Genomic DNA, 27,921 nt, shown 5'->3' with positions numbered 1-27,921 from the left:
TTTGTAATGGAGTTGAAATCTGAGAGAGAAAAGCAAGTCAGTATACTTTGAGCCAATTGGATGTAAGCCCAGTGCAACAGTCCTTACTCAGACAATGTTCCAGTCAGAGTTAGCAGCTTCTAAAAGACTACAAGATCTTGGCAATATGAAAGAAACAGCAAAATCATCTATTTGAAGGTTTCATTTTTCAGACTATATTAGTTCCCAATCTGCTTGCATCTGAAAATCTGGGTTCTCCTCACATGCTGCATCATAAAGATGATGTTTTTTTAAAGCGGTGAAGTCATTGTGTAAAGGTTAAGGAGTTAGACTGAACTTTTGCTTTTGGTAACACCTATACCAGACACTTCTAAGACAAACAAACAAGACTGCAAGATCTTGGCAATATGAAAGAAACAGCAAAATCATCTGTTTAAAGGATTCATTTTTTTTCAGACTATATTAGTTCCCAATCTGTCTGCATCTGAAAATTGAAACAAAATGTCAATATTTGCTAAAAGTGAGGTATAGTTTGCTACGTTATTTTTCTTGTTTTTAATTTTTATTTGTATCTATAGGGGAGACTTTACATTGTTAAAGTCCTGATAATTTTTTTTTCATTTAATGGTGTTTCTAAGTTTCCTGATTTTAATTTAATTTGCAATGTCAGTTCTATGTGCACTTTTGCTGTTATTATTATTCATATGTATCTACACCAGGGGCGGGCAAACTTTTTGGCCTGAGGGCTGCAATGGGTTCTGAAAATTGTATGGAGGGCCGATTAGGGGAGGGGGGGGTCGCCCGGCCTTCACCCCCTATCCCCCCCCTGCTTCTCACCCCCTGACAGCCCCCCAGGACCCCTGCTCCCATTCAACCCCCCTGTTCCCCACCCTCTGACCGCCCTGACCCCTATCCACCCCCTGACCACCACCACCCCCCCGAACTCCCCTGCCCTCTATCCAACCCCCCCCCCGCTCCCTGCCCCCTTACTGTGCAGCACAGAGCGCTGGGTCAGGCCGGGCTCTGCGGCTGCGCTGCACAGGAGCTCGCTGCTCTGCTGCGCCACCTGGAGCATTGCGCTGAGGCTGCAGAGAAGGGGGAACAGCGGGGGAGGGGCTCAGGGGCCAGGCAGGAGGGCCCTGCGGGCTGGACGTGGCCCATGGGCCGTAGTTTGCCTACCTCTGATCTACACAGTACCATAACCTGTCATGGTATTTGACATGGACTCTTAAAAGACAGAGCCCCTGACATGGGGAGCTTACAATTTAAATTAAACAAAAATAGAACAGGAAAAGATGCCAAGGAAAGGGACAGGGATAAGAGTGAAAGGGTTAAAATGAATAATAATAATGCTAATCATATTATAATTCTTATTTTAAGTAGAGATGGATGTAACACAAAACAGGAGAAATAAAGAGCCCAGGAATGGAAGTCCACAATGGAAAGCAAAGTGAAGTGGGTTCGGAGGGATTTGAAGACAGAGAGTAGGGACGTTTGATGCACAGGAAAAGGATATTGTTCCAAGCATGGAGAGCAACATGAAAAAGGGGATAAACGCAAAAGTGGGAGGAGGGAGCCACAAGGGAAGAAGAGTGGGCAGAACGCAGGAGGTCAGGTGAGGGAGGTGAGGAGTGACAGGAGAATAGAGATGAGATGTCAGCAGGGGCAGAGCCATATGGAGCCTTGAAACTAAATAGAAGGAATCTGAACTTTATGCAAAAAGAGACAAGGAGCCAGAGAAGGGACGCAAGGGATGTGTGTGTGTGTGTGTGTGTTTGTGTGTGTGTGTGAGAGAGAGAGAGAGAGAGAGAGAGAGAGTAGCAGGAGAGGAAAGGTATTTTAGCTGTGGAATGTTGGAGAGACTGAATTCAATTGAAGCTAGACAAATTCAGACTGGAAATAAGGTGTATATTCTTAATGGAGAAAGTAATTAACCATTGGAACAATTTACCAAGGGTCTTGGTGGATTCTCGATCACTGACAATTTTTGAACCAAGAATGGATGTTTTTCTAAAAGACATGATCTAGAAATTATTTTGGGGCAGTTCAATGGCCTGTGTTATATGGGAGGTCAGACTTGATGATCACAATGGTCCCTTCTGGCCTTGTAATCTACAAATCTAAGAAGGAAGAGGGAAGAGTCAGAGATGCTGAAGAGGAGGAGTTTACAGTTGTCCGTGGGTATGTCTTAGTGGTCAAAAATGGTGTGTTTATCTACTGTGTTAGCTCAACCAAGTTAGCTTAAAGTGATTGAAAAGTCCTGTTAAGCTGTAGACTTACATATTAGCTGGCCTTGTTCTTACTACCCCAAAAGCAACTTATTGTCTTGAACTGAGCTATTCAGCTGTGCATTAAAACAGTATCTGCCTAGTCCCAAAACCACAGCAGCTTATTCCCCTACTGGAAAGGCAGTACTATCCCTTTCAGGTCTGTCAGAGCATCTATAGAAAACTGATCAATAAAGAAGTTAATTATATTTATCAAATGGGTGTGTTTTGGGAGGCTCCTGTATCATTTTATCATTTCATTTTATAGGCCCGTTTTGCTACCTAATGGATGATTTCTTGGTTCTTTTCTCCTGAAAAGGACTGAGGGAAATTATTATTCTAGTCTTATTTTCAGATTGCCATAGACTAAACAATGAAAAAGTGTATTAGGAACATAAATACTGATGTAGCCTGGGTAGATGGCAAATATTTAGAAGACCTAAACTTTGCTGATGATATTGCACTACTGAGCGACATCCCTGATAAGTTACAAAGACAGACAGCCTGGCAAAATAAAAAAGCAAGCCAAGCAGGGCTCATAATTAGTTATACTAAAACAAACATCCTTGAAACCCAGATGTCAAGCAGGAACATCACATTAGAATACAAATATATCAAGACAGTAGAACAGTTCACCTACCTGGACATCACCATATTGGCCAATGGCCATCTCAAGAAGAAAGTGACATCAAGCATAGGAAAGCCACACCATTTACTAAACTCAGCAACATATTGAAATCAAAGATATATAGCTCCAGAACAAAACTCAGAATTTTCAATTCAAACAATCTCAGTGCTAACATACAGCTGCAAGAGCTGGATATTTACCAAAATGTTAGACAGAAAACTAGACACCTTTGAAAATAAATGCCTAGTAAAGATTCTGGGAATTGATTGGAACAACCTTGTTACTAATGAAGAGATATGAGAAATCATCAACCAGTAGCTCATTTCCACCAGAATCAGAAGGAAGAACTGCACTTATTTGGGGCATGTACTCCGGATGCCAACACACAAACTCCCACCTGAAGCTGTCAAGTGGAAATCAACAGGTGTGAGGAAACAAGAGCACCCAAGAGAAACCTTAAGAACTGTTAGCAGGGAGGGTAGAACAGTCAATCTGAACACCATAGAGCAGATGGCAGCAGCAGCAGATGACAGAGAGGAATGGAAGAGACTAGTTTCTGCCCCATGTGCCAATATTGGCATGAGAAGGATGTAATAGTAAATAATTTTCAAACTGAGGAACTGTTTGGTTTTTATAATGCAGGCAGGATGCATGAGGACTTGCAGATAATACCTTTTCACATATTTTTCCTGAAATCCAAAAACATTCCGTTATCTTTGTGCAGGGAAAGATTTATTTTTTCTATATCCTACGAACACACATGATGGGGTGATTCTCCATTAAAATTAGCACTGAACACTTCATTGTCAACTATGTTTTAGCAACAGAGAGATTATAGAATTTGTTTAAAGTTCACAAGAAATGCTAACACTTTGGCCTGATTCTGATCCTGGTGACATAGGTATAAATTGGGACCGCTCCACAGAAGTCAGTGAAGCTACATCAAGGTAAAAAGGTATAAAAGAGATCTGAAGCAGGCCTTTTCTTTCTAAAATCCATGGATTAACTTCACTTTAATTAGATAAAGTGATTATTGTATACGCATTGGGTATTCATACATTGAGTTTCCTATATGCAAATTATTTGGTTACATGAACAGGCATAGCATTTTAGCATTAGATAAGCCTTATCTATGGGCAGATAAAGTATTATATTAAAAAAAGCTTACTATACAACTAGCTGTCATAAACAATGGGTCAAATAACGTACAATGTGAAACATGAAGCATACAAGCAATAGTAACCATCTGCCTTTGCACAAAATATAATAAGAAATTTGTCCAGGGTGTTATTTTTAGACATGCCACTGGGAGCAAATTCATCTTGAGTGAGGGATAGTCAAGAAAAATTGTGACCGGGAGGACAAAGGTTTCTAGCTAGCCAAACTAGAAGGCTAATTATGACAAAGCCTATGTTATTATGTGTATTTGCCTCCAAGGTAAATTAAACTGAATGTTAAGTGAATTGAGACATCACTGAGTCCTTGCTGTAGCAAAGACATAATACTGGCAATAATAAATAAATAATAGCAATCATGATAATAATAACAAATAATTAATATGTGGCCCTTTTCATCTTCAGACTCCTTTTACAAATATCATCTAACTGATTAATTAATATTCACAGCAGCCTGCAAGGCAGGTAAGTACGTATTATTATTCTTATTTTATAGTGAGGAAAATACAGAGAGAGAGAGAGAGAGAGTAAGTTACTTTTACCCCAGCATAGTCACAATTAAGGCTGGGATTAGAACTGAAGCATTCTTGGATTCTATCTATTAGTATTAGCTGTTTTTATTACAGCATCTCCAAGAATCCCCAATCAGGATCAGAGTCCCATTGTGCTGCATGTTGTACAAATAAGTAATTTAAAAAAGGTAATATCTGCCCTTCAGAGAATGCAGACTAAACAAAAACAGGATATTACATGTGGGTGTAGCACTCAGTGGAGGGAACTGGAGAAAGAAAAACAAGGGAAACAGGAACACATAATAACGATGTAGACGAATTGCTTACTGCAGTATGTTGGGGGGAATGGCTCCTCCCCCTCCGGGTCTATGGGCAGTCAATCCACCCCACTACATTTCCAGGGGTCTCCTGACTTGGGGAACCAGCAGGGCAGTGGGAGACGTGAGCTTGGGCCTGTGATCGGGGCTGAACAACAAACACAGTTATGGGTCCCCAGCCCCTGGTCGGGGCGGGGCAGCCAAGAGTCTCTGGCTCAGGCCTGCAGACAGGCTGGGCAACAAACAGTCAGTTAGCCAGGACCCCTGCTGAGGGCAGGGCAGTAGAGAATCTAAGGGGCTCAGGCCTGCCCTTAGGCTGGGCAGCAAAGAGTCAGGCCTCCTAGCTCTAGCAGAGGGCCAACAAGCTCAGGCTTCTTGCCTAAGAAAGGGGGAGACTGCCACCCATGGCTTGGCGTGACAGGGGGGACACACCCACTCCACTGCATACCTAACAGTGGTAGAGCGGTCTGTCACTGGGTCAGCTAGGATCCTGACCACAACATGAAAAAACAATGAGGAGTCCTTGTGGCACTTTAGAGACTAACAAATTTATTTTGGAGTAATGCATCTGATGAAGTGGGTTCTAGCCCACGAAAGCTTATGCCCAAATAAATTTGTTAGTCTCTGAGGTGCCACAAGGACTCCTCGTTGTTTTTGCTGATACAGACTAACATGGCTACCACTCTGAAACCTGACCACAACAGCGTTGCAGCCAGTCAGGGGTCCCTACCCCTGGGCTACTTCCCAACTCCCCCTGAGGGCGTACCCAGCTCTGTAGAGGGTCATCCTGGTCATCAGGGAAGAAGGCCTCTGTCAGCATTTGCAGCTCCTCCGTGTTTGGGTCTATAAATGGCCCTGGTGGTCCAGGCCAATCCTCAGCTTCCTGGGGGGTCTGCAGCAGCCTCCCAGCTCGGGAGTTTACAGGAGGCATCTGGGTCCTCCAGAGGCTGCCTCCCAACTGAGTTCTCCGGCCTGCCTTTCTGGTCCTGCCACTAATTTCCAGCGGGAGGGTTGAGCATGGCATGCCTCCACCCACTAAGGTTTAATGAGAGGCTCCTCCCCCTCCAGCTCTGTGGGCAGCCAATCCACCCCGCTACACCTACATAGATTGCAAATTTTACTGTTTTTTACTAATTAAGATGAATGATTTTTTAAACACCAGGCTAGCCATTATCTTTAGGGGGGCAATTTACTGTAGGTGTGACAGTAGAGGGTAAGTTCTGAGAGGCTATTTGAAGGACAGGGTAGTGGCTTTACAAATTAACCAAAGAAAGTCACACCACACTGTAGGGAGCAGCACTGAAGAAGGAGTGATGGCAGTTATCAGTGTGCCAGACAAACCCATGATGAAATGTCTCACTTACAAATTTATGACCTAATTATTTTCAATAATAGCAAGAGGTAATATTGAGTATTTCAAATACCAGTTTCATTTGCAAAATGGCAATGCTGGATTTCATACTCAGAGAAAAAAATATAGTGGAAACATCAAGCTACCTCTTGAGCTTGAATTGAGTGGGCTGTACTAGATGATAGGAGACTACTAATTTGGATCGATTTTGGAAAATTTTTGGACATAGATCCTAAGAGATATGAGGAAATATTTGAGCCATTAGTGATTATCTTCAAAAAGTCATGTAAGAAGGAGAGATTCCAGAGGACTGGAAAATGGCAAATATAGTAGCCAATCTATAAAAAGGGGAATAAGAACAACCTGGGGAATTGAAGACCAGTCAGTTTAACTTCAGTATCTGGAATGATAATGGAGCAAATAATTAAGCAATCAATTTGCAAACACTTAGAAGATAATAAGGTGATACGTAACAGTCAGTATAGATTTGTCAAGAACAAATCCTGACAAACCAACCTAATAGCTTTCTTTGACAGGGTAACAAACGTAGTGGATAAGGTGAAGCAATATATGTGGTATATCTTGATTTAGGAAGGCTTTTGATACTGTTTCAAATGACCATCTCATAAACAAACTAGGGAAATGCAGTGGGTGCATAACAGGTTGGAAAAGCGTTCTCAGAGAGTAGTTAACAGGAGTTCACAGTCAATCGGGGTCCCACAGGGATCAGTTCTGAATCCATTTCTATTAAAAACTGTCATCAATGATTTGGATAATGGCATAGAGAGGACACTCATAAAGTTTGCAGGTGATACCAAGCTGGAAGGGGTTGCAAGTGCTTTGGAGGATACAATTAAAATTCAAAATGATCTGGACAAACTAGAGAAGTGGTCTGAAGTAAATAGGAGGATATTCAATAAGGACAAATGCAAAGTACTCCACTTAGGAAGGAAAAATCAGTTGCACCCATGCAAAATGGGAAATGACTGGCTAGGAAGCAGTACTGCGGAAAGGGATATGGGGGTCATAGTGGATCACAAGCTAAATATAAGTCAACAGTGTAACACTGTTGCAAAAAAAGCAAACATCATTCTGGGATGTATTAGCAGGAGTGTTGTAAGCAAGTCACAAGACGTAATTCTTCTGCTCTACTCCATGCTGATTAGGCCTCAACTGGAGTATTGTGTCCAGTCCTGGGTGCCACATTTCAGGAAAGATGTGGGCAAATTGGAGAAAGTCCAGAGAAGAGCAACAAAAGGATTAAAGGTCTAGAAAACCTGACCTTTGAAGGGAGATTGAAAAGATTGGGTTTGTTCAGTCTGGAGAAGAGAAGACTGAGAGGGGACATGATAACAGTTTTCAAGTACATAAAAGGTTGTCACAAGGAGGAGGGAGAAAAATTGTTTTCCTTCACCTCTGAGAATAGGACAAGAAACAATGGGCTTAAATTGCAGTGAGGGCAGTTTAGGCTGGACAGTAGGAAAAATTTCCTGTCAGGGGGGTTAAGCACTGGAATAAATTGCCTAGGGAGGTTGTGGCATCTCCCTCATTGGAGATTTTTAGGAGCTGGTTACAAAAACACCTCTCAAGGATGGTCTAGATCAGTGGCGGCCAAACTGTGGCTGGCAAGCCCATGCAGCTCTTTTATAGTTAAAGTGTAGCTCACAAAGCCCCCTACGCCCTGCCCCCCATTCTCTGCCTACCAGACTGGGGGGAGAGCTCAGGGCTTCTGACCTCCTGTGGGGTGGGGTGGTGGGGCTAGAAGCTTCTGGTGCCTGCTGAGAATGGGAGGCACAATTTAAAGTTTCAGCCCCTCAACAACTTGAGGCACACCCCCCCAACCCTGAGCAGCCCCTCCCTGCATCTCTCAGGTGTTAGCTCCTCCTGGAGAGGCAGCAGCAAGCATCTGGCAGCTTCAGGGAGGGGCCACTGCTTTAGCTTCATGGGGAGAGGCAGCAGCAAAAGCAGTGGCTCTCTCTGCAGCTCCCAACTGTTTGCTGGTGTCTCTCCCTACTGCCGTAGCTCCCAGGTTGCTGGCTGAAGCACCTGCTCTGCAGGGATGAGGGCTCAGCAGCACCATGTGACCAAGCAAGGCCAGCAAACCCTGGCAAAAATCAGGGGGGGGGAAGGACATCACCCCCAAGCATCACTTCTGGCTTCTGCCCAGCGGGGAGGGAGGTCTCAGGACTTCAGCCCTGCAGGACATGCCTGCTGGGGTGCAGAACTTCAGCAAGAGCAGGGCTTCAGCCCTGAGCCCTGGCAGGCACCTCCCATGGGGCTGATGCCCTGAGCCCCCTCTACCTGCAGGGCTGAAGCCCTGAGCCTGGCAGGTGTGCCCCAGCTCTTGAACTTTTGGAGATCATCGTATGCAGCTCAGAGGGTCAGTAAGTTTGGCCACCCCCTTCTAGATAATACTTGAGTGTTGGGGACTAGACGAGAATACCTCTCGACGTCCCTTCCAGTCCTACGATTCTATGATTATTTATTTTCACATGGTGCCAGACTACTGGACAGGCATGATTTTAAATAAATTAAAATAAATAAATGTACTGCTTAATTAAACAAAATTATTATAATCACTGCCTCTTATTTTTCCAATCTATAATTCTATAATTGTTTCCCTATTTTATTAAGGAGTGTAGTATACAAACATGTTAGAAGTTCTTCACCTCTTGGTCACGCCTATCTGTAGATGTCAAGCACTTGACAAGGGTGGGTAAGGAAATGTGCTATTCCCGTATACAGATGGAATAACTCAGGCTCAAAGGGGTTACGTGACTTTTCCAAAGTTACATGGTAAATACATGTCAAACCCAGGGGCAAAGCCTTGCCCCCTACCCCAAGAAGATGCCAAATAAATCACTCAGATTTTCAGCATCAAAGCTTTCCTCTTTTTAAAATGGGATAACAATCATAATTAGCACTTCCTTAGCACTTTTTCACCTAGAGTTCTTAAAGTGCTTGACGGAGGTCTGTAAACAAATATAAATAGCTCAGTTTGACTGAATGTGAGCTTGACTGTAATATCATTTACTCCAATTTTATACCAGAGCCATTCCACTACTTAACAACTTCTTATATGGGAAATTGACCCTATTTTATGCAACAAACTGAACAGTTCTTAAATTTTGCAAGTAGAAAAAGTAATGTGTTTTCAAACAGTTCTCCTGCAAGTCCCATATACAATCTACTATTATAATTTGCTTAGGCAATGTGTAGAAAAGTCATATTCTCCCTTATTTTCCCCCGTAAACAATCTCAGTATTCACATTTTTAAATCTCTGTTAAATGTTTATTTTCTTAACATGTTTTTAAAAATTTAATGCTGTCTGTAAATCTAGTTTAATTGTATTTCAGATGGCAACAACCTTTCAAGTGGCTCTTCTTCAGGTAAATCTATCTGTTGTTATCCTGTTACTTCTTGTGTTCTGTGTATATTATTTCAAGGTCTTGCCGAGTTTTACATTACCCAGCCAGAGAGTAAGTTAAAGTTCAGCTCTTGCCACAGCTCTCTGAATACTCTTTTCAGCAAAACTGTAGCTATAACACTTGAACTATTAAATCTGAGATCAGCCTGTATGAAGATAAAACCCAAATGTAGTGAAGGTTGTCAGCTTATTCTGACTGTAAATCCTGAATACACAGAGCATAGAATTCTATATATCTAGAGGTGAAATAAACCATATGATGGAAATCTTCCGAGCTGTATGAATTAGTGTTTGGAACATGACTTCATAAAGAGACCCTCCTTCTAGGGTTTTCACTTCCTGGTCTTGCAGACAGAACAAATGCTATCTACTCGATAAAGTCTGGTGATCTAGTTAATGGTAAAGGCTGGCAACTTCTTGCAAGTTTCCAATGATAAATAGGATAGATTCCTTCTCAGATTTCAAGACTTCTTTACTTTGTGGTAGAAGTCACTAAAGGATAGTACTAGCCGAATAATTCATTGCATATAATATTTATTATGACTGACATTTTTTCATTAAATAATTATTTACAAATAATTGTGTTCATTTTTTAACATAATATGTGGCAAAGAAAGAAGATTACAATAAGAAATGATATTTTCTGTTTGAGGGAAACAAAAACACATTCTTTTCCACCTAGCACTTTAAATGACATGAGATGGATGGAGCTAAAGTTGACACCTAGTGTAACTGGAGTCTCCTATAAATACGGCTTACCTTCCTTTTCACTGATTTTGAGCCAGAAATGACAAAAAACAAAACAAAACCCTAAGATGCCTAGTAAATTTAATATAAGTAACAGGGAACAATATAATAAAATCTGGATAGACAGGCAGAGAGATAAAATATATATGTTTATAAACACATAAACATATAAGCACTTATTAATGTCATACACATAAAGTGCCATCTGTAGTTTGTCAATGTGTTAAGACAGCCGGAGAGATAAAATAACATTCCCACATGCACGGAGGAATAAACAAGGCAGTCATTGTCCCAGAAACATGGGAGCTGCAGAAGAATTTAAAGTGGAATAAAAGTTCAACTTAAAATTTATCAGAAAATGGGAAGTAAAGTAACCAAAATGTCAGGTCCAAGTTAGGGGGTCCTTTATCTTGCTCCGGCTTCCAGTCTGGTACCTGAAGATGCTTTCTTCTTCCTGTAAGGAAGGAGAGAAAAACAAAGCAAGCAGAGGAGATAATTAGGGGACCAAGAAAATGACTCACGTGTTACATGCCTCTATGTTTGAGTGTGTGAAGAAATAAGAGGTAGGAAAAACAGAGGTGATCATAACTATCATGCCTTATTCTCAGGTCTGATAATCCCAGGGAAGGCAGAGGCATGCAGTGCATTTAAACACCTGCTATTACTTTGGCCATGGGGTCAGTGTTTGGGATTTTATTCCTGAAAAGAAATTGGTTCCTCTTGATTCTGAGTCTGATGACAAAACACCTGTGCACTTTGTTGTATGAGTGGTTAACTGTTTTCTTCCAGCCTGAAAGCAGGCGTTCAACAATAGCCTGCCTCTGCATTTCCAATAACCTGCATTTTGGAATGATTCCCTGCATGCAATTATCAGTCCATCACTAAAGAGCAGTCCCTCTGCTGCTCTCACAAATAGATCACTTGGCTCAGCTTCAGGGAAAGTCTGAGAAGACCTGCATTATTGAGTAAATTCATGGTCTGGATAGTCAGTCAGGGATGCTTGTCAGGGAACTGTCTAGCCTGACTATTACTTTCATCAGCACTTCCTGAAGTACTGGAAAGCAGGACAAATTTTGAAGTGTGATTGTAAGAGCTGGTGAACAGATCCAGCTGTGGACAATGCAGTAACTATCACATCCTTTGTCTACAAATCCCGTCTACTTATAAGGGGGCAGTTATTGTGATTAGATAGAAGCCAGGCAAGCTGTTTTCTTTGCTCTGACATAACATCCAAACTTATACAGCCAGATCAGTCATTCACTCTGATCTACTTAGCACAAGTTTGGTCACAGATGATGCCACACTATTGTTACCTGACAACACCTGGACATGGGCACCCCATGGGCAGCTGCAGTATGGTTTTAGGGCTCTCCAGACTGGGAGAAGCTCTCATGTTTGACTCTTTGTTGTGCAAAGGAGGCATTTTGGCTCCTTGAGGGATCTGTTTAGTATTACTGGAGTGAGTAATCTAGGAAAGAAGGCTTAGGAGGAAGAAACACCGGGTGAAGTCCAGGCAAGAAGCCTGAGAGAGGTTCACACTTCCTTCCCAGATAGGCACTTTTATTAAAGCCTCAGAAATCACGTTTACAGGTCTGTGTATTAGAGAGTGACTAAAAGGAAACAAAGGGGGCATAGCTGCCAGACACATCATGTAACCTGGCTAAATACCTGTCATGGGAGCTGATGCTGCCTCCCAACACATATTGGTTGTGGATGCCCTTTTGGAGAATGGACTGTTAGGGTAAGAGATCAGGAAGCCACTATGTGCTGAGAAATACTAAACAGAGAGAGTGAGTTAACGTAGAGCTTTCTGCATCTACCAGAAATCCCAGTGCCTTCAGCAAGTGTACTGAAATTGAGATAAAAGAAAAGGAGTACTTGTGGCACCTTAGAGACTAACCAATTTATTTGAGCATAAGCTTTCGTGATCTACAGCTCACTTCATCGGATGCATTCAGTGGAAAATACAGTTGGGAGATTTAAGCTTTCGTGAGCTACAGCTCACTTCATCTCCCCACTGTATTTTCCACTGAATGCATCCGATGAAGTGAGCTGTAGCTCACGAAAGCTTATGCTCAAATAAATTGGTTAGTCTCTAAGGTGCCACAAGTACTCCTTTTCTTTTTGCAAATACAGACTAACACGGCTGCTTCTCTGAAACCTGAAATTGAGATAGTTAGCCTTAGGCACATCTCTGACTCTGCTGCAATGAAGATGTTGTGTAAGCAAATAAGCATTTCTGCAGCTGGAGTATTTAGGAGATGTAGAACTGGTGCCATCACCATTGTAAAGACCCCTGGGGCAGTACCCAGGCCAAACGCCATTACCTTCCATTGATACAGAACTGTAACATAGTACAGGCTTAGGAATTTCTTGTCATTTAGGTGCATGGGGTTACCATGGAAACCCTATTCAGATAATTTTTTGCTGGAATGTCCATCTTAAAAACAGTAACTTACACCTTTGAGACTATCCATGAGAAGCATCTGGAAAGTCATAAAATGATGTAGGAGCATTAATTTTAAAACCTGGCACTAATACTATCACTTAGTGACATGAAAACAGCTTTTCCAGCTGCCCCTACATCTTTCCATTCAGCACCACTCCTAAGGCCTCAGACGGTTGGCTTTCTATAGTTTCCTATCAATGGCCCAGGAAGTCTATATCTCTCTAAGCCTATTTAACCCTTTGCACAGAATCACAACTGGAATGCAATTTTAACCACTCTGACACCCTTGTCAGGTCAGATAGCTGAAGGTTCAGCCTTTTCCGGATCTGAATACAGTGTTGTACCGCACTCTGTCTGCTATAACTCTGCTTCTTAGGCACATTTGAAAATTCCAATCTAAATTAGGGTTCTCCATGAGTTGTGGGAGCTTTTTTCATGATGCTTCAACACAGGACTAAGGAAGATAGAAGGCTTCCCTACATGTTGGCCTAGAGTCCATCTTTTCCTCTAATGAAGAAGAGGTTCCTCACCAATAATTATCCAGCCCATTCCAAGCACTCTGTGGACAGTTAAGGACTGGTATAAGGAAGCTTGGAAGCATGAGAAATTTCTACCATCATGCATTAGAGAGCTGCATGCAGATCTCTGAGGCTGAAGCCCGGAGCAGCCTTTGATGAAATTTCCCAGGCACCAATGGGAGATCACCCAGAAAGGAAGGGTATGCAGGAGCAGAGAAAATTGTGCGGTGATAGAAAGCCTTAATAGGAGAGGAGGGGACAGACTGCATTACCTACCATGATTCAGTTCCAATGTTCCCACTGAAGTCCTGTTGTAGGAGCCCCTGGGGAATGAGGTCTGAAGGAAAAAGATCACTATGAGGTCTTTTACGTCCACACAGGCACTTTTGTCGGTGAAAGTTTTGACGGTCGTGGGGGGTGTGTGTTTTTTTCACTATGTACTGAGAAATATTAAACAGAGAGAGAGAGTTAAGGTAGACAAAAGTTCCAGTTTAGACATAGCCTAAGCAAATTTACCTCAGTCAACATACGTATCTGTCAAGGTTCCTTCCCCACTCTGAACTCTAGGGTACAGATGTGGGGACCTGCATGAAAACCTCCTAAGCTTACTTTTACCAGCTTAGGTTAAAACTTCCCCAAAGTACAAAATTATTTTACTCTTGGATTTCCACTGCCACCACCAAACTTTATCTGGGTTTACTGGGAAAACGTAGTTTGGACACATCTTTCCCCCCAAAATCCTCCCAACCCTTGCACCCCACTTCCTGGGAAAGGTTTGGTAAAAATCCTCACCAATTTGCATAGGTGACCACAGACCCAAACCCTTGGATCTTAGAACAATGAAAAAGAATTCCGTTTTCTTACAAGAAGACTTTTAATAGAAGTAAAGGAATCACCTCTGTAAAATCAGGATGGTAGATACCTTACAGGGTAATTAGATTCAAAACATAGAGAATCCCTCTAGGCAAAACCTTAAGTTACAAAAAAGATACACAGACAGGAATAGTCATTCTATTCAGCACAGTCATCTCTTTTCTCAGCCATTTAAAGAAATCATAATCTAACACATAGCTAGCTAGATTACTTACTAAAAGTTCTAAGACTCCATTCCTGGTCTGTCCCCGGCAAAAGCAGCATACAGACAGACACAGACCCTTTGTTTTTCTCCCTCCTCCCAGCTTTTGAAAGTATCTTGTCTCCTCATTGGTCATTTTGGTCAGGTGCCAGCGAGGTTACCTTTAGCTTCTTAACCCTTTACAGGTCAGAGGATTTTTCCTCTGGCCAGGAGGGATTTTAAAGGGGTTTACCCTTCCCTTTATATTTATGACAGTATCTAAAACAGGGGCTTCCTGCTTTACAAAAACTGATCCTGTAGTCTTTTTGTAGAGAAAACTCCCATTGACACTTTTGTCTATATTGGGACTTTTGGCCTGGGGCCATGAATGTTTGCATCAGGCTATGTTATATTATTGAACTAAGTGAGACTGTGCTGTGCAACTCAGACAAATTGTGGATGGTCTTTCTGCTAGCTTCAGATACAGTATTGCAGAAGGGATCTGACTTTTTTTTTTTATAATGAACATTCAGCACATTATAAGGCTCATTGTCCATACTGTGAACATGAGCCACAATCCTCCCATTTCAAAGGATATTCTAGTTAAAAAGCAGAAAATGGGGACATTGTTATAGAATTTATTTCAGTTTAAAAAAAGAATAACGAAGAGATATTCATATGGGTTTTCTATTTCATGCCTGAAAGTCTTAGCAATGGGCAAAATTCTCACTGTGTATTCTTTCCAGCTGAACTACAGTTAGACAGCTAAATCGGTAATGCAGTCTAACATGGTCATATTAACTTGGTGAAGCAGAAAAGACCATCTGCACCACCATGAATATGACTAAAATAGAGCACGCCAGCAAAAAGCCTTTAACAATATCTGAGGCAAGAAAATCTTATGAATGGTATTTTAAAGGAGTACAATGTAATTGATGAAAAAAGTATTATAGTAATTGTTTGACCTTCAATGTAATAAGCCTGCAAAAGTGATCTATAAACTGCTTTGTAACTCAATTTCATGTGCATTAAAAACCACATAAAATGATTTTTATGTACTTCAATAATATTTAACTGTGGGCAATTTACTCAAGTATTCATAATTTGTTAGGGAAAATATATAAGAAAGGTTTCAAAATAGCTCCCAAGATGTACTGTTATTGAATCCTGATTGCACAGATTGAAAATTGGCATCTCCATCAACTGTCCACATCACGTTTCTCTCTTGATTTACGTAATGGAGATTTTTGTGTGTACAGTACACTGGATAGGAATGGAGGTTTTCAGGTAAATCTCTCATACATTTATTTAGTATTAAAAATCAGAAATTAAATATTGACTATATAGTACTTTAGTTTTCAAAATTAAATAGGCTAAGCTGTGCTATCATTTGCTATTGTGCATATGCTTCCGCAAAAGACATACTATTTCAAAACATTTCAGAATTCTGTCTTTTGATGAGTCAAAGCATGAGCAGATTAATCTCAGTGCTATAGATTAATAAAAATTAACTAGCAACAAACAAACACTGCTAATCAGAATGGACTGAAAACAACCAAAAACCAATCCCTACCCGAAATGGAGTTTTTACCCCCAAAAGGTAGAAAGGTCAGAGATGCCATGACATCCACTAGGAATTTCACTATTGCTATTGATTTAATTGAGGAGGTGCTCAAATACTAGGGTGATGGGTAGCAATATAAAATCCTAAGAGAGAAATATAGATTAATATTAATCACGATGCTTATTCAATGAAATGTCGCATTTTTCATCACTTTAATTATTTGATGATGGTTTTTACATTATTCAACTAGCTTTTATGGTAATTTCTGTTACTGTATTCTCTGTATGTCACAGGCATTAGAGCTTCCATTTGTTAGTTTGGTTACATTATACCTGAAGAATTTCTGTTGTTTGTTTGGGTTTTTTTGCAATTCCTCATCCCCACTCCTTGCCCACCTTTTCTTTAATTACTCCATTTTGTGTACTTCCTCTGCTACTTGTATTTCTTATTATGGTACATCATTATCCATTCATCATCATACAACCCCCCTTGAGATGCAAATGTTATGCTTAGTTATGTACACCCATGCAAATGAACTGAAGGTATTTATGTTGAATGGGTGTAACTGAGGGTAAAATTTGGCTCTTCTCCTTTCTATTTGTAAATGTCTAGAGAAAAAAATAAACAATTTAAATGTACAAACATGAAATATGTGTCGGACTGGGATCATGGTAAAACTGAAACTTAACTTTAGTTTTCCTGTCTGGAGAATTAGGATGTGTAAGTTTCCAATTTAAGTTATAGAGTAAATAAATGGATTTCAGTGAAATAGCAAAGATACATTTTTAAGTGTATGAAATTTAGCTGACAATAAAAAACACAAATATGTATTTAAGGACATGGTTGCCAAGTAATGTGGCAATTACATGTTATATCATGACTTTCATGGTTTCATAGATTTTTAAAGCCAAAAGGAACCATTAGGTAAATCTAGTCTGACCCTTTGTAAAACACAGGCTATCATATACCACCCTTGAACTGAGCTCAAAAGCTTGTCTTCAACTGAGGCATAAACCTGTCTAAAGATAACTAAAGCAATATTACTTGTATATAATATTTCTTAGTTGTGCATTCTGTTGCTAAAGAGCACACACTATTAGATCTGTGTTAACAGATTACTTATTTCTGGTGCTTCTATACACTTTCTGGCATTTTGAAAGACCAAAAATTTTTATCACAAGTAACTAATTTTAGTTATTAATCTTTCTTATTTAATTTATATCTAGGCAAACTTTTCGGATTCAAGTTACCTGGACTGAGACTCTTAACATACAGAAAGCAGTCCTTACCACAGGAAGATCCTGATGCAGTTGTAGTAGATTCATCTAAGCACAGTGATGACTCAGTGGCTATGAAGCGCTTTAAATCCCCCACAAAAGAAAGCTGTAGCCCTTCTGAAGTGGATGACACAAAAGCACTGATACAGCCCAGCAGATGTTCTCCTTTGGTTAATATATCAGGACCTCTTGACCATTCGTCACCTAAACGGCAATGGGACCAACTTTACCCAAACACGCTGCAGACAAGTACACCACTAACTCATTCCAGATCAAAGGAAAGCATGTGTAGTATAAGGAGAGCATCTTCAGTACATGATATAGAAGGATTTAACGTCCATCCCAAAAACGTTTTTAGGGATCGTCATGCAAGTGAAGGTAGGGTTGAAAATTAATAAATATTCTGTGATGTATCTGAAGAGGGATTGTTGCATTGTTTTTAAGTTATCACTACTTCTTAAAACTTATAAGAGATTTTACAAATTTCATTAAAAATGATACTAAGAAAACAGTAAGGGTTCAGTCTTCTCACCCATATGTATGTTGAGTTAATACCTTTCTCCTGGAGTGGTAGCTTACATCTTAGTTCTTAATGGGAGTATGGCAAAATCAGAGTCAGTGGTTGCAAAATTGCTGTAAACATTTACAAGCCAGGAAATGACCAAGGTAAAATTGCTAGTGTAACCTTAATTCTGCCCCTTTTAGTCACATGCACTACAATATGGTCTTTAATTATATTAAATGCTATTTTTCAGATAATGCAGTATTATATCATGCAATTTTTGTTACAATCCTTGACGCATGTATAGTATTCTCATTGTCATAATAGTCCAGTGGTGGTGGGGGGGGGGGGTTACTGACACTGGTACAAGTCAGCAATAACTCCATTGAAATCTATGGAGTTACACCAGTGTAAAACTGAAGTAAATGAGACATGAATCGGGACCTTTAACTTTTCATACTATTCATGTTCTCTTCCAACCAGAAGAATTTCCCATAGGCCTTTCCTCCTGTTCTCCCGAGCTAGTCACTCCTCGTCACTCAATGAGTTTCTGGGGAATGGGCTCTATGGTTTCCAGTTCCAGGAGAGAGGAAGCTTGGGAGACCTGGAGCCAGAAGATCTTGGAGAAACAGAAGTTTGGGGGCCCTGGGAGCTAGGGAAAATAGAAAATATGTTTGCATTGAAAACACTAAGACCCATGCATAAAGTTTTCAATGACATTGACATTCTTATGCATTGGTGTAAGTAGTTTTCAATTCCAACTAATTTATGTGGAAACCTTTACACACTCGGCCCAGGAAGTTGTGAATATCCTGGACAAAGTTGTATGCAAGTGCATAAAACTTATCATGAAAATGCATTTTCAATTTCAAAGACTTCCAACTAGTCTCCTTCTCCTTAACCCCAAACCTCTGCAACTTCAAGCTTCTCTGGCTCTTTTTCTTCCTCTTCTGTGAATCCTAGCAGTTCTGCAGGAAGGAAACTCTGCTTCTGTGAACCTCCTGAGAAATCAGACCTCTGAACCATTCACTGGGGTTAACAATATTAACAAAATGTTGACATTATTCCTTCTAATTACTCCTCGTGCATTAAATAAAGTCAAACAGCACTTGCCATGAATCCACAGCTATATATATATATATAAACATCAGCTATGGAATTAGAACACAAGGCCCAGATCCACAAAGGCTCTAAGGCTTCGTGACACTGCACATTGCAACACCTAACTTTTAGACACCTAGAAAAGCATAGAAACAATGCTGTCAGCCACAAAGCCTGGGTTATGTCAAGGCTGATTCCCCACTCTGGCACTTCGAGTGAAGAAGGTTGGTGACCGCAAGGATTTTAAAAATGAATACTGGCCACTCCAGGCTTGTATTAAACTCCCAAGGTTACAGCTTCTCTCTGACCTTGGATAGGTAGATGCTGCCACCACCCAAATGCAAAAAAATCCCTTTTGAGAACCCAGAAGTCCTTCCTGTGGGGCACCCTCAAGCCCTTTCACTCACACACACACACCCTGCTCCGGGGAAGAGCTGAGAAAGAAAAACAAAGGAAATCAGCTGTTGCCACCAGCTACTTAAATAACATATGCACAAACCCCTCTTAGCACACCAAAAATCCAATCCTGTTCTTAAAAAAAATTATTAAAAAGAAAAAGAAAGAAAATTCATCTGGAACTTAGGCTTTTGCTAGATTTAAAAAACCCACTTGCAAAAATAAAACATCAAGAATAACCTTCTTGAGGTCCAGTTTAAAGGTTACAAGCAAAACAAAAGCATTTGGGGTTAACACAGAGGAGTCCACAAGCCAATAAGAAATAAAAGAAATGACCCTAATCACGTCTTCCTAGACCTTCCTTGACTTACTTACCTGTCTGGAGTTTCAGATAAGCAATCTCTATGTATGATCTGATGGTTTTTCATACCTGGCTTAAAGCTTCCTATATCATAGTTCAGCCCAGTTCCTGCTCGGCGTCTCCTTTCTCCAGAGAACAACAAAACAGACAAAGGGAAAGTTTTTTTCCCAATTTTAAAAGGTTCTTTTGGTCAGGTGCCCACTCCCTTCTTTTTACCTATGGGCTTTCTTAACCCTTTACAGGTAAAGCAAGTAGAGAACAACTACCAAAAGGGTTGTATAGCTAACTGGCTGGCTGGGTGTCCATAAAAGGAAGCTACCTCCCCCTTCATTTATCATAGGTACCTATGCTCATATACAAAAAATTGGGAGAAATAGGTACTGTGCACTACAATCCAGCCAACACGAAGCCTAGGCAGGGAGTCACCTAAGCTAGCCAATGGGAGATGCAAACGAGAGGGATGTATGCTAAGCCCCACCCCTCTCTCTCGGAGTTTGGTGCCTCAGTCTGAACTTCCAGGACGCACCTAGCTCTGATTACAATCCATGAGGAAATATAGGCATTTGGCTGCCTAAGTTGCATGCGGGGCCCAAAATAAAGCAGGAGGAGGCAGTCCTCTCTTATAACTTTCAGCCTAGTGAATAGGATACTCACTCACTATACCTCTAGTTCAAGTCCCCCCTCTTACAGTGGGGGAGAGAGAAATTGAATAGGAATCTACCACCTCTCAGATAAGTGTCCTAACCACTGGGCTATGAGATATTTGATGTAGGGCTCCCTCAGTCTCTGCTGTTGAAGTTGTTCCACTTTAATTGAATAAATAAGTATTAATTGGGTCAGTGAAAGAGTTAGAATGACTCTATAGCCTAGTGATAAGGACACTCTCTGGGGCAGTGGCAAGTCTCTATTCAAATCCCTTGTCGTCATTACGAGGAGAGGAAACTTGAATGGGGGGTGGGGCGGGTTTCCCACAGTGGGTGAGTACTTTATCCACCAGGTTTAAGATTACAAAGGATGTCTTCCTGCTGCTGTTTGCTATGAACTTGCCTGAGAAACCTAATTCAATAGGCAGCTTCTGCGTATGCCTGTGGGATCAGGCTCCTGTGTGTGATTAGGTGGTGATAACACCTATCTTCCCTGGTTTGTGAATCACTCAGGAGCTTAGATTGGAGATAGGCCCCTGAGGGAAGATAAGCCCCCTAGAGTGAGGCTGCAGTGCAGTGGCAAAAACATAGGTGCCTACAGGTTGGGTGGCAGCCAATTGGGGATTTTATAGATAGCAGCGGTACCTAAAAATGGGACTTAGGTGCCTAAATACCATTGTGGATCGCACCCTAAGAACCTGAGGTTAAATCAACAGTCTTTCCAAACAGAGAATGCCCATTGGGAGTTTTATGTAGGAGAACATTTAAGTCTGAGGTTCTAAGCCAATAACTGGCAAATAAGTATACGGTTAAGGAGCAAATTCTGGTCTTATTCTGACTAGTGTAAATCCAGATCAATTCCATCTACTTCAGTGGAGAAAAGAAGTAAAGAAATATTAGTAATTCATTATTTCCTACAAAATTTTAAAAAATAATTTATTAAATGCATTGATTTCAGTTTGCTGAAATGTTCAAGTTATCCTTCCTTTTCCATTTTTGTTCTCATGGGCTTACACTGAGCTTTGTGTTTGAAAGCACCTGAAAAATTCAATGTAACTCACCCCAACCAAAACATCTTGCTGGGTTTCAGGTTACAATGCAAGCCGAGGCACAAAGATCAGTTCAGAATCTGGAGCCAAACAACTCCAAAATTAAGAATTTTAATTTTGGTTTGGCCCATTATGGAAATGTCAATCTGGATCTTAAATTCCCCAGAAGTTAGACAGGTTTTGGTTTGGACCCCAAAAAAACATTTTGGTTGTCACTTTCTATTTTGAGAGCTTTATCTGATTAAAATAATGCTCAGATGGTATTATTAATATGGTGTAAATATGTTAAATCAAGTTTGATGAAACATTTTCTTTGGTTGTGAATGATAAAAGGTTCTTGCAAAAATATTGATATAAAATAGTCCTTCACATTCTGTGGAAGAGCTAGATTTCACAGAATAACTACTTTAAAAGCATTTAAATTACAAAGCAAAAGAAATCTGAATAACCTACGTGAGACATTATAAAGTATATATACGTGCTATGGATGTTGTACCTGATCACAGTTGCAAACCATGAGCCTGATTCTCCATTATCTTGCATATTTATATCCAGGCCAAGTGCAAAATGATATAAAACTGACCTCTTTTATGAAGGACTATAAGATCTACTGATGAAAATTGCTATAGAAGAGTTATTGCATTATTGTTACCATCATTCTGATTGCACTTGGCATAGATGTAAATGATGATATAAGGCACAAGTGCAACAGCTGCCCTCTTGGCCAACACACCAGGACCTCCAGAGATAAATGCATTATCTGCTATAGCTTGAGCTAAACAGCCTCTGTAGGTAGAGGCTGTAACTACTCATATCCTTTGTGAATTGGCACAGAGGGGGACCTGTAACACACACTCACCAGTGGATTACACACGGAGAATCAGGTCCTATAACTTTATACAGTACATGTGGATGTTAAATATGTGCTGTAGAACACTTCCAACAGCAGGATGAGTTACAGGTTTGTATTAGCAATAGCAACCATCTCTGGTGCCATCTATTGGGAAACTTATTAGAAAGTAGCAACTTATGCTGTAAGGATTTTTTAAATTTTTAAATTTAAATTTTTAAATTTAAAGTCAAAATCCTACTCACCTTATTCACACAAATAAGGCAAGCAGGATTTGACCCAACATATTTTTTTCATGGCACCCAATCCAGCTGTTTTAGCCCTTACTGCATGTACTGGAGCTGGAGCGTATAAATCCTAAATAAAGGTCATCTACAATCATACAAGGACAAATTCTGTGGTCCTAATCAAGCAAAATGTCTGGCCCAAGGAAGGCACAAAGCATAGGCTAATACATTTCTTTTCACTATTCTATGTGTTTCTAGATCCTTAATAATTAGGAATTTTACACAGAAGTCCTGATTGAAATTGAAATGTAGCCTTCAGATTTAAAATATTTTTACATTTCCTCAGTCTGAAAAAATATGAATGGAGCCTGTTTAAGAGGATTCAAACAGAAGTAGAATAAGGTAATTTAGTTTGCTGGTAACTGCACTAATTCAGCTGGGTTCAGATTTTCTTACCACAGAAGGCAAGGGTCATTGAGAGTATCAGTGATTTCATGTGGTCCAGCTACCTATCAAAAATATTGAAGCTGTAATTGTCAGCTTGTTTTAAAATGCAGCTCTGTGCTAAAAGGTGACTCAGTAAAAATGGCAGTGTGGCTTTCCAAATTCAGTTGTGTGTGTTTCATTGGTTTCCATATCAGATTTACTCTGTTTGAAAGTATAAAAATAAAAAGCCAGGGAGAGGCTATATTATCTACCTGCCCTATGCTCCAGGCGCAAGATGGGTTTTTTACACTTCAGACACCAGCACCAGTATTATAACTTCTGGAGGCAATTTAGGCCTTCAGCTACACCTAGGCAACCTTAGTGGCTTCAGATTATGCCCTCCATAACACCTGTGCAATGCACCAAAGGCTGAAGGGGTTTTGAATAGGTGTCGCTGAGATCCTAATTTAGCCTGCAGAATCTGTATCACTTTTGAGGAGGCATGAGACAGAAAGATTCCAGGCAGCTGGTAGCCAGAAATAAAATGGGCCTAGTCCTTAGGTATGCCACATCCCTGTTTGGAACGGCTAAGGAAAGATGTATAGTGCCTTTGTGCTCTCTAAGTCATCCCAGTTCCTAACAGCCCACTAGGAGCCAGGTATGCCATCTATATCCAGGGGACAAAAGCAGGTTGTGCAGAGCCAGCTCCTTTCCAGGTGCCTGGCATGGCAGTTTCCCAGCCCCATTGACCTGATCCAAAGCCCAAGGAAGTCAGTAGAAATATTTCCATTCACTTTAATGGACTTGGATTAGGTCCTATGGGCCACATTTTAAAAAATATTTGTAGGCACCTAAAGATGTACATGGGCACCTAGACACCTAAAGATGTACATGGGCACCAGATCTATGAAGGGATTTAGGCATTGTGATGCTGAGCATCACAGTGCCTAGCTTTTAGGTATCTAGAAAATCACAGGAACAACAGTGTAATGCACAAGGCTGAGTTAGGTGCCTAGGCTCCTAGTGGGATTTTCAGAACCACCTAGCTGATAAACTCCCATTGAAATCAATGGGAGTTAAGTTGGGATTCACAAGGGGTACTTAGGTGCTACAATACTCCGCACCCCTGAGGAAGGTGCCAAGCTCCTGTACAATCAAGGGGAGAATTAGGTGCCTAAGAATAGGATTCACAAAAGCCCAAAATGCTGATCAGGGAACTGCCCAAACTAGCCAAAAGGAAATGCTGAGAAGAAAGATGTGGTCTAAACCCCACCACTCAAAGTTACTTAAGTGCAGGCCAGAGGGAGGCCCATGTCACCATTTGGGATTCAGTCTTGGACCCTCTCTTGGAGTTAGGCATCTAGGCCAGGTCAGCCCTTTCTCAAGAAAAGAGGAGGAGGAGCTGCTGCCCTCTTGCACAAAGCCCAGTGGTTAGAGCAGTCACTCAGGACATGGGAAACTCAGGGTCAATTCCCCTTGTGTCTGATTTGGAGCAGGGACTTGGATTTGGGTTTCCCACCTTTCAGGAGCATTCCCTAACCACTGGGCTATGGGGTAGGTCTCTCTCTCTCTCCTGAAGAAGCTGTTGTTGCTGTTGAAGAAGTTCAAGAAGTTGAAGCTGTTCCAATGTGTATAAATAATTAAACATTCATTGGAGCAGGAGGCATTGGAACCTGAATCTCTCCCATCCCACATGAATGTCCTAACCAGTGGGCTAGAAGTTATAAAGTGGCGGGATGGAGGGGGCGCAGGGTGGAGGGGGGGCAGGGAAGAAGAGAAGCACAAGCACAGCCACCACCTCTGGCTGTTTTGTGCGGATTTAGGCATGCCTGGAGCATACCTACTGTATCGGGCCCAAGAGGCCATTTGTGAATCCTGCTGGGGCTTAGGCATGAATGAGGTGCCTAGACATTTAGTGCCGTCAGGACTGAGATAGCTCTTAGCCTGTCCAGCTGCCAAAATGTAGGTGCCTCAGGAACTTTAGTGGTGGGTGTCTAGAGATTTTCGGCAGCTGCAGGGTTAGGCAGCCACTGGGATTTCATGAATGCTGGTGGTACCTAAATGTTGGATTTAGGAGCCAAAAGAGGCAGTTGGATGCCTATTTCCCCCTTGTGAATCCCACCCTCTGTGCCTATCTGCATCTGTAGGTGCCTAAAACAACCTTTAAAACCTTTGCAAATCTGGCCTCATGGTGTTTATTTAATTAAAATTTACCATTTTGCCACTTCTTGGAAGGATAGCTTTTTTCTTCAAAATGCAGTGTTGGAGGATCAATCTCAAAATCAGCATATTGTGGAGGAAATGTATTGAAATTTTGCTACTGAGGGAAGGCATATGGTGGAGATTTTTCACTGCTGTAAATTGTCATAGGTCCATTATGGAGTTATGATAGTTTACAACAGCGGAGGATCTACCATGCGAGTTTTAAAAGTTGTTGAACATAATCACTTAATTATCAAAATGATTTCATCTTAATTGGAAGTCAAATTGATAGAAAAATATAGTCATTCCAGTCCAATATATATTTTAACCAATGTATTGTGCATTCTCTGATGTAGATTTTAGTTTTCTTCTTTTCTCTTCTCTCCTTTATTCTTATTATGCTGAAAACCAGACAATGGTCGCAATGTCAAAGGTAATGTATGAGTATAAAAGGTACCACCCAGTTCCTCAGCTGCCACACTCCTTGGCATGTTAACTTGCCTGCTGTATGAAATGTACAAATGCAACATTCTCATGCTGACCTCTATAGGGCCAGGTGCATTACTGAAATGATCTTTGTTTTAGTTTGTTGGAGACATAATTAGTCCCTCAGCTATAGCCACTACATTAGCTATCACTCCTTGGAAGAAATGAAGGAATGGTTAAATATTAATTATGCTCGTTCTTCTTAAATGTTTGTTAACAAAAAGAGAGAAAGAGAGGTTACCTAATTCAGCGCTGCAGTTCTTATACAGGCAAAACTGTTATTGAAGCCACTGGGAATTTTGTCTATGAAATGACTGTAGAATTGGATCCTTAATGAACAATCAATAGTTAGGAGGCATTTCGTTCTATTTCAGTTACCATCTTACAAGTAAAGAACATTAAATAATAATCAGGACCCATGTGGCAGTCTCTTCATTTATTCCTCTTTTGTCTCCTTAAAACTAGTTTCACGCTCCTGGATGGCAGGGGGTATGGTTTCAAGCTTACTGTAGTATTCAAATGGGCATGCATGAACTTCATTGCCAATTTCACATTGAAATAACTCTTAATCATGTACACTGGTATTCAGAAATCATTTCTATTCACCAGAACAATGACAGGAAAAGGTGGCTGAGCTGTGCCTTGTATATACCATTTGGATTTAATTCCATAGCTCCTTCTTCTGCTTCTGGAAAACACTTCTTGCACAATGCATCAGAAAACTGAATTCTGCAACAGAAAACAGAAAACTGCAATAATTGTAGCTAAATTTGTGGACTGTTTGGTTCATGATTTCATGCATGCTGCAAAAGTGTGTGTACCTGGTAAAATGTCTCCTTACTAAACTGCATGCCGTGCATGAGCTAAATTCTGTAAGCAATTCATCACCAGTGGACTACGAAGTCACTACATTTGCTTCTTGTGTATGTCAGCAGAGTTTTAAATATAGTGCAATGTCTTTTTTCTGTAAATCGAGTTTTGTAAGTGAATTCATTGCTAGTGAAAGATGATGGATTGACATCACAGGAGAGTGAAGTCCTCAATTAATCTACAGAACAGGTACAGCACAAGCGGTGACAGTGCAACACTGCCCCACCAACGTGCCTCACATCTGATCTAGGGGGGTTTCTTTTGGGGCAAAGGGAGGGATATTTCATTTCCCATGTTTATTCAATCCCTGGTCTCTCTGCTGAAACTGTCAAGAAGGGGCCAATTAGCGTCAGTGGTGGTGGCATTTTGTTTTGTTTTGTTTCTTTTGTTTTTTCCTCTCCCTGGTACAGACATCTGTCTACTAGGAAATGAATACAGAGCAGCTCACAGTTGGGAGTAATTTTCAGTCACTGCAAACCAGACATTTGGGATTAACCCAGTAATGTCCTTTAATGAAGTAACGTTATTAACTCATTGTCAATAAGATATTTTAAACCTTGAAGTAACTTTTTTTAAGCCAAAGGATAAAAAACAAGGTTTTAGTCTAGTGTGCTATAATACTAATGTTATAGAAAGGGAATTAATTTGCAAACTGGATACTATCAGATTAGGCCTGAATAGAGACTGGGAGTGGTTGGGTCATTATAAAACCTAAACTTAATTTCCCCAATACTAATTTCTCCCTACTGTTACTCACACCTTCTTGTCAACTGTCTGTAATGGGCCACTGTCTTACCACTTCAAAAGTTATTTTTTCTCCCTTGGTATCCGGCTGTTAATTGATTTAACTCGTTAGACTGACCTCACACTTGGTAAAGCAACCCCCCATCCTTTCATGTATTTATACCCGCTCCTGTATTTTCCCTCCAGTTATCCGATGAAGTGGGTTCTAGCCCACGAAAGCTTATGCCCAAATAAATTTGTTAGTCTCTAAGGTGCCACAAGGACTCCTCCTTGTTTTTATTAAATCTCTAGTCAAAGAGCTAGTCAAACAAATAAAGCCATTTCTCAGAGAGGGGTAATTAATTTTATCTCTAAACTTCCTTACGGTTCTCCAGTCCCACTCCCCTCTTTAAAAAGATTACTTTGTACCAAGCACATTTTCTGGCTCTCAGACCAGTACAGAGTGTAGAGTAATGATCAGCTGTATAGATTCAAATGCCTCTGTGCGGTATTGGAAAGAGCTACCTTTAACAGACATCCATTTCATGAAGCATCTGAGTTGCAGTTGTTTTTGAACAACTATCATGAATCTTATTAGAAGAACACAAGGCTCTGAAATGTATATGGAATATGATAGGAAGTCCTATTTCTCCCAATAATTTGTTGAGAATGACAATTGTATCAATACTTCTTGAAAATTAGTGCACCGGTATAAGAGGTTTTTCAGGAACATTCCATAATATTCACGAGTCAAATCCTAAGCCCCTTATTCAGTTGAAGTCAATAGGAGCTTTGTCTAAGTAATGTCTGAGTAAAAA

The 27,921-nt window shown here is 40.7% G+C and overlaps 1 protein-coding gene across 3 annotated transcripts in view; it reads left to right on the top strand.

Annotated features, from left to right (window-relative positions):
• KCNH7 (potassium voltage-gated channel subfamily H member 7) overlaps positions 1 to 27,921 on the top strand; it is a 341,200-nt gene that overhangs the window by 213,479 nt on the left and 99,800 nt on the right. For 2 of the 3 annotated variants that reach the window (XM_074967445.1, XM_074967444.1), the window contains exons 4-7: positions 9,587 to 9,619; positions 17,216 to 17,644; positions 25,437 to 25,457; positions 25,976 to 25,999. In XM_074967445.1, the coding sequence (XP_074823546.1) occupies positions 9,587 to 9,619; positions 17,216 to 17,644; positions 25,437 to 25,457; positions 25,976 to 25,999 (507 nt within the window). The remainder of the gene's footprint in view (positions 1 to 9,586; positions 9,620 to 17,215; positions 17,645 to 25,436; positions 25,458 to 25,975; positions 26,000 to 27,921) is intronic. The other variant, XM_074967447.1, reaches the window with a different exon arrangement.

Source organism: Natator depressus, chromosome 11 (assembly GCF_965152275.1).
Source record: "Natator depressus isolate rNatDep1 chromosome 11, rNatDep2.hap1, whole genome shotgun sequence".
Lineage (NCBI taxonomy): Eukaryota > Metazoa > Chordata > Testudines > Cheloniidae > Natator > Natator depressus.
This window is presented reverse-complemented; position numbering and strand designations above follow the sequence as displayed.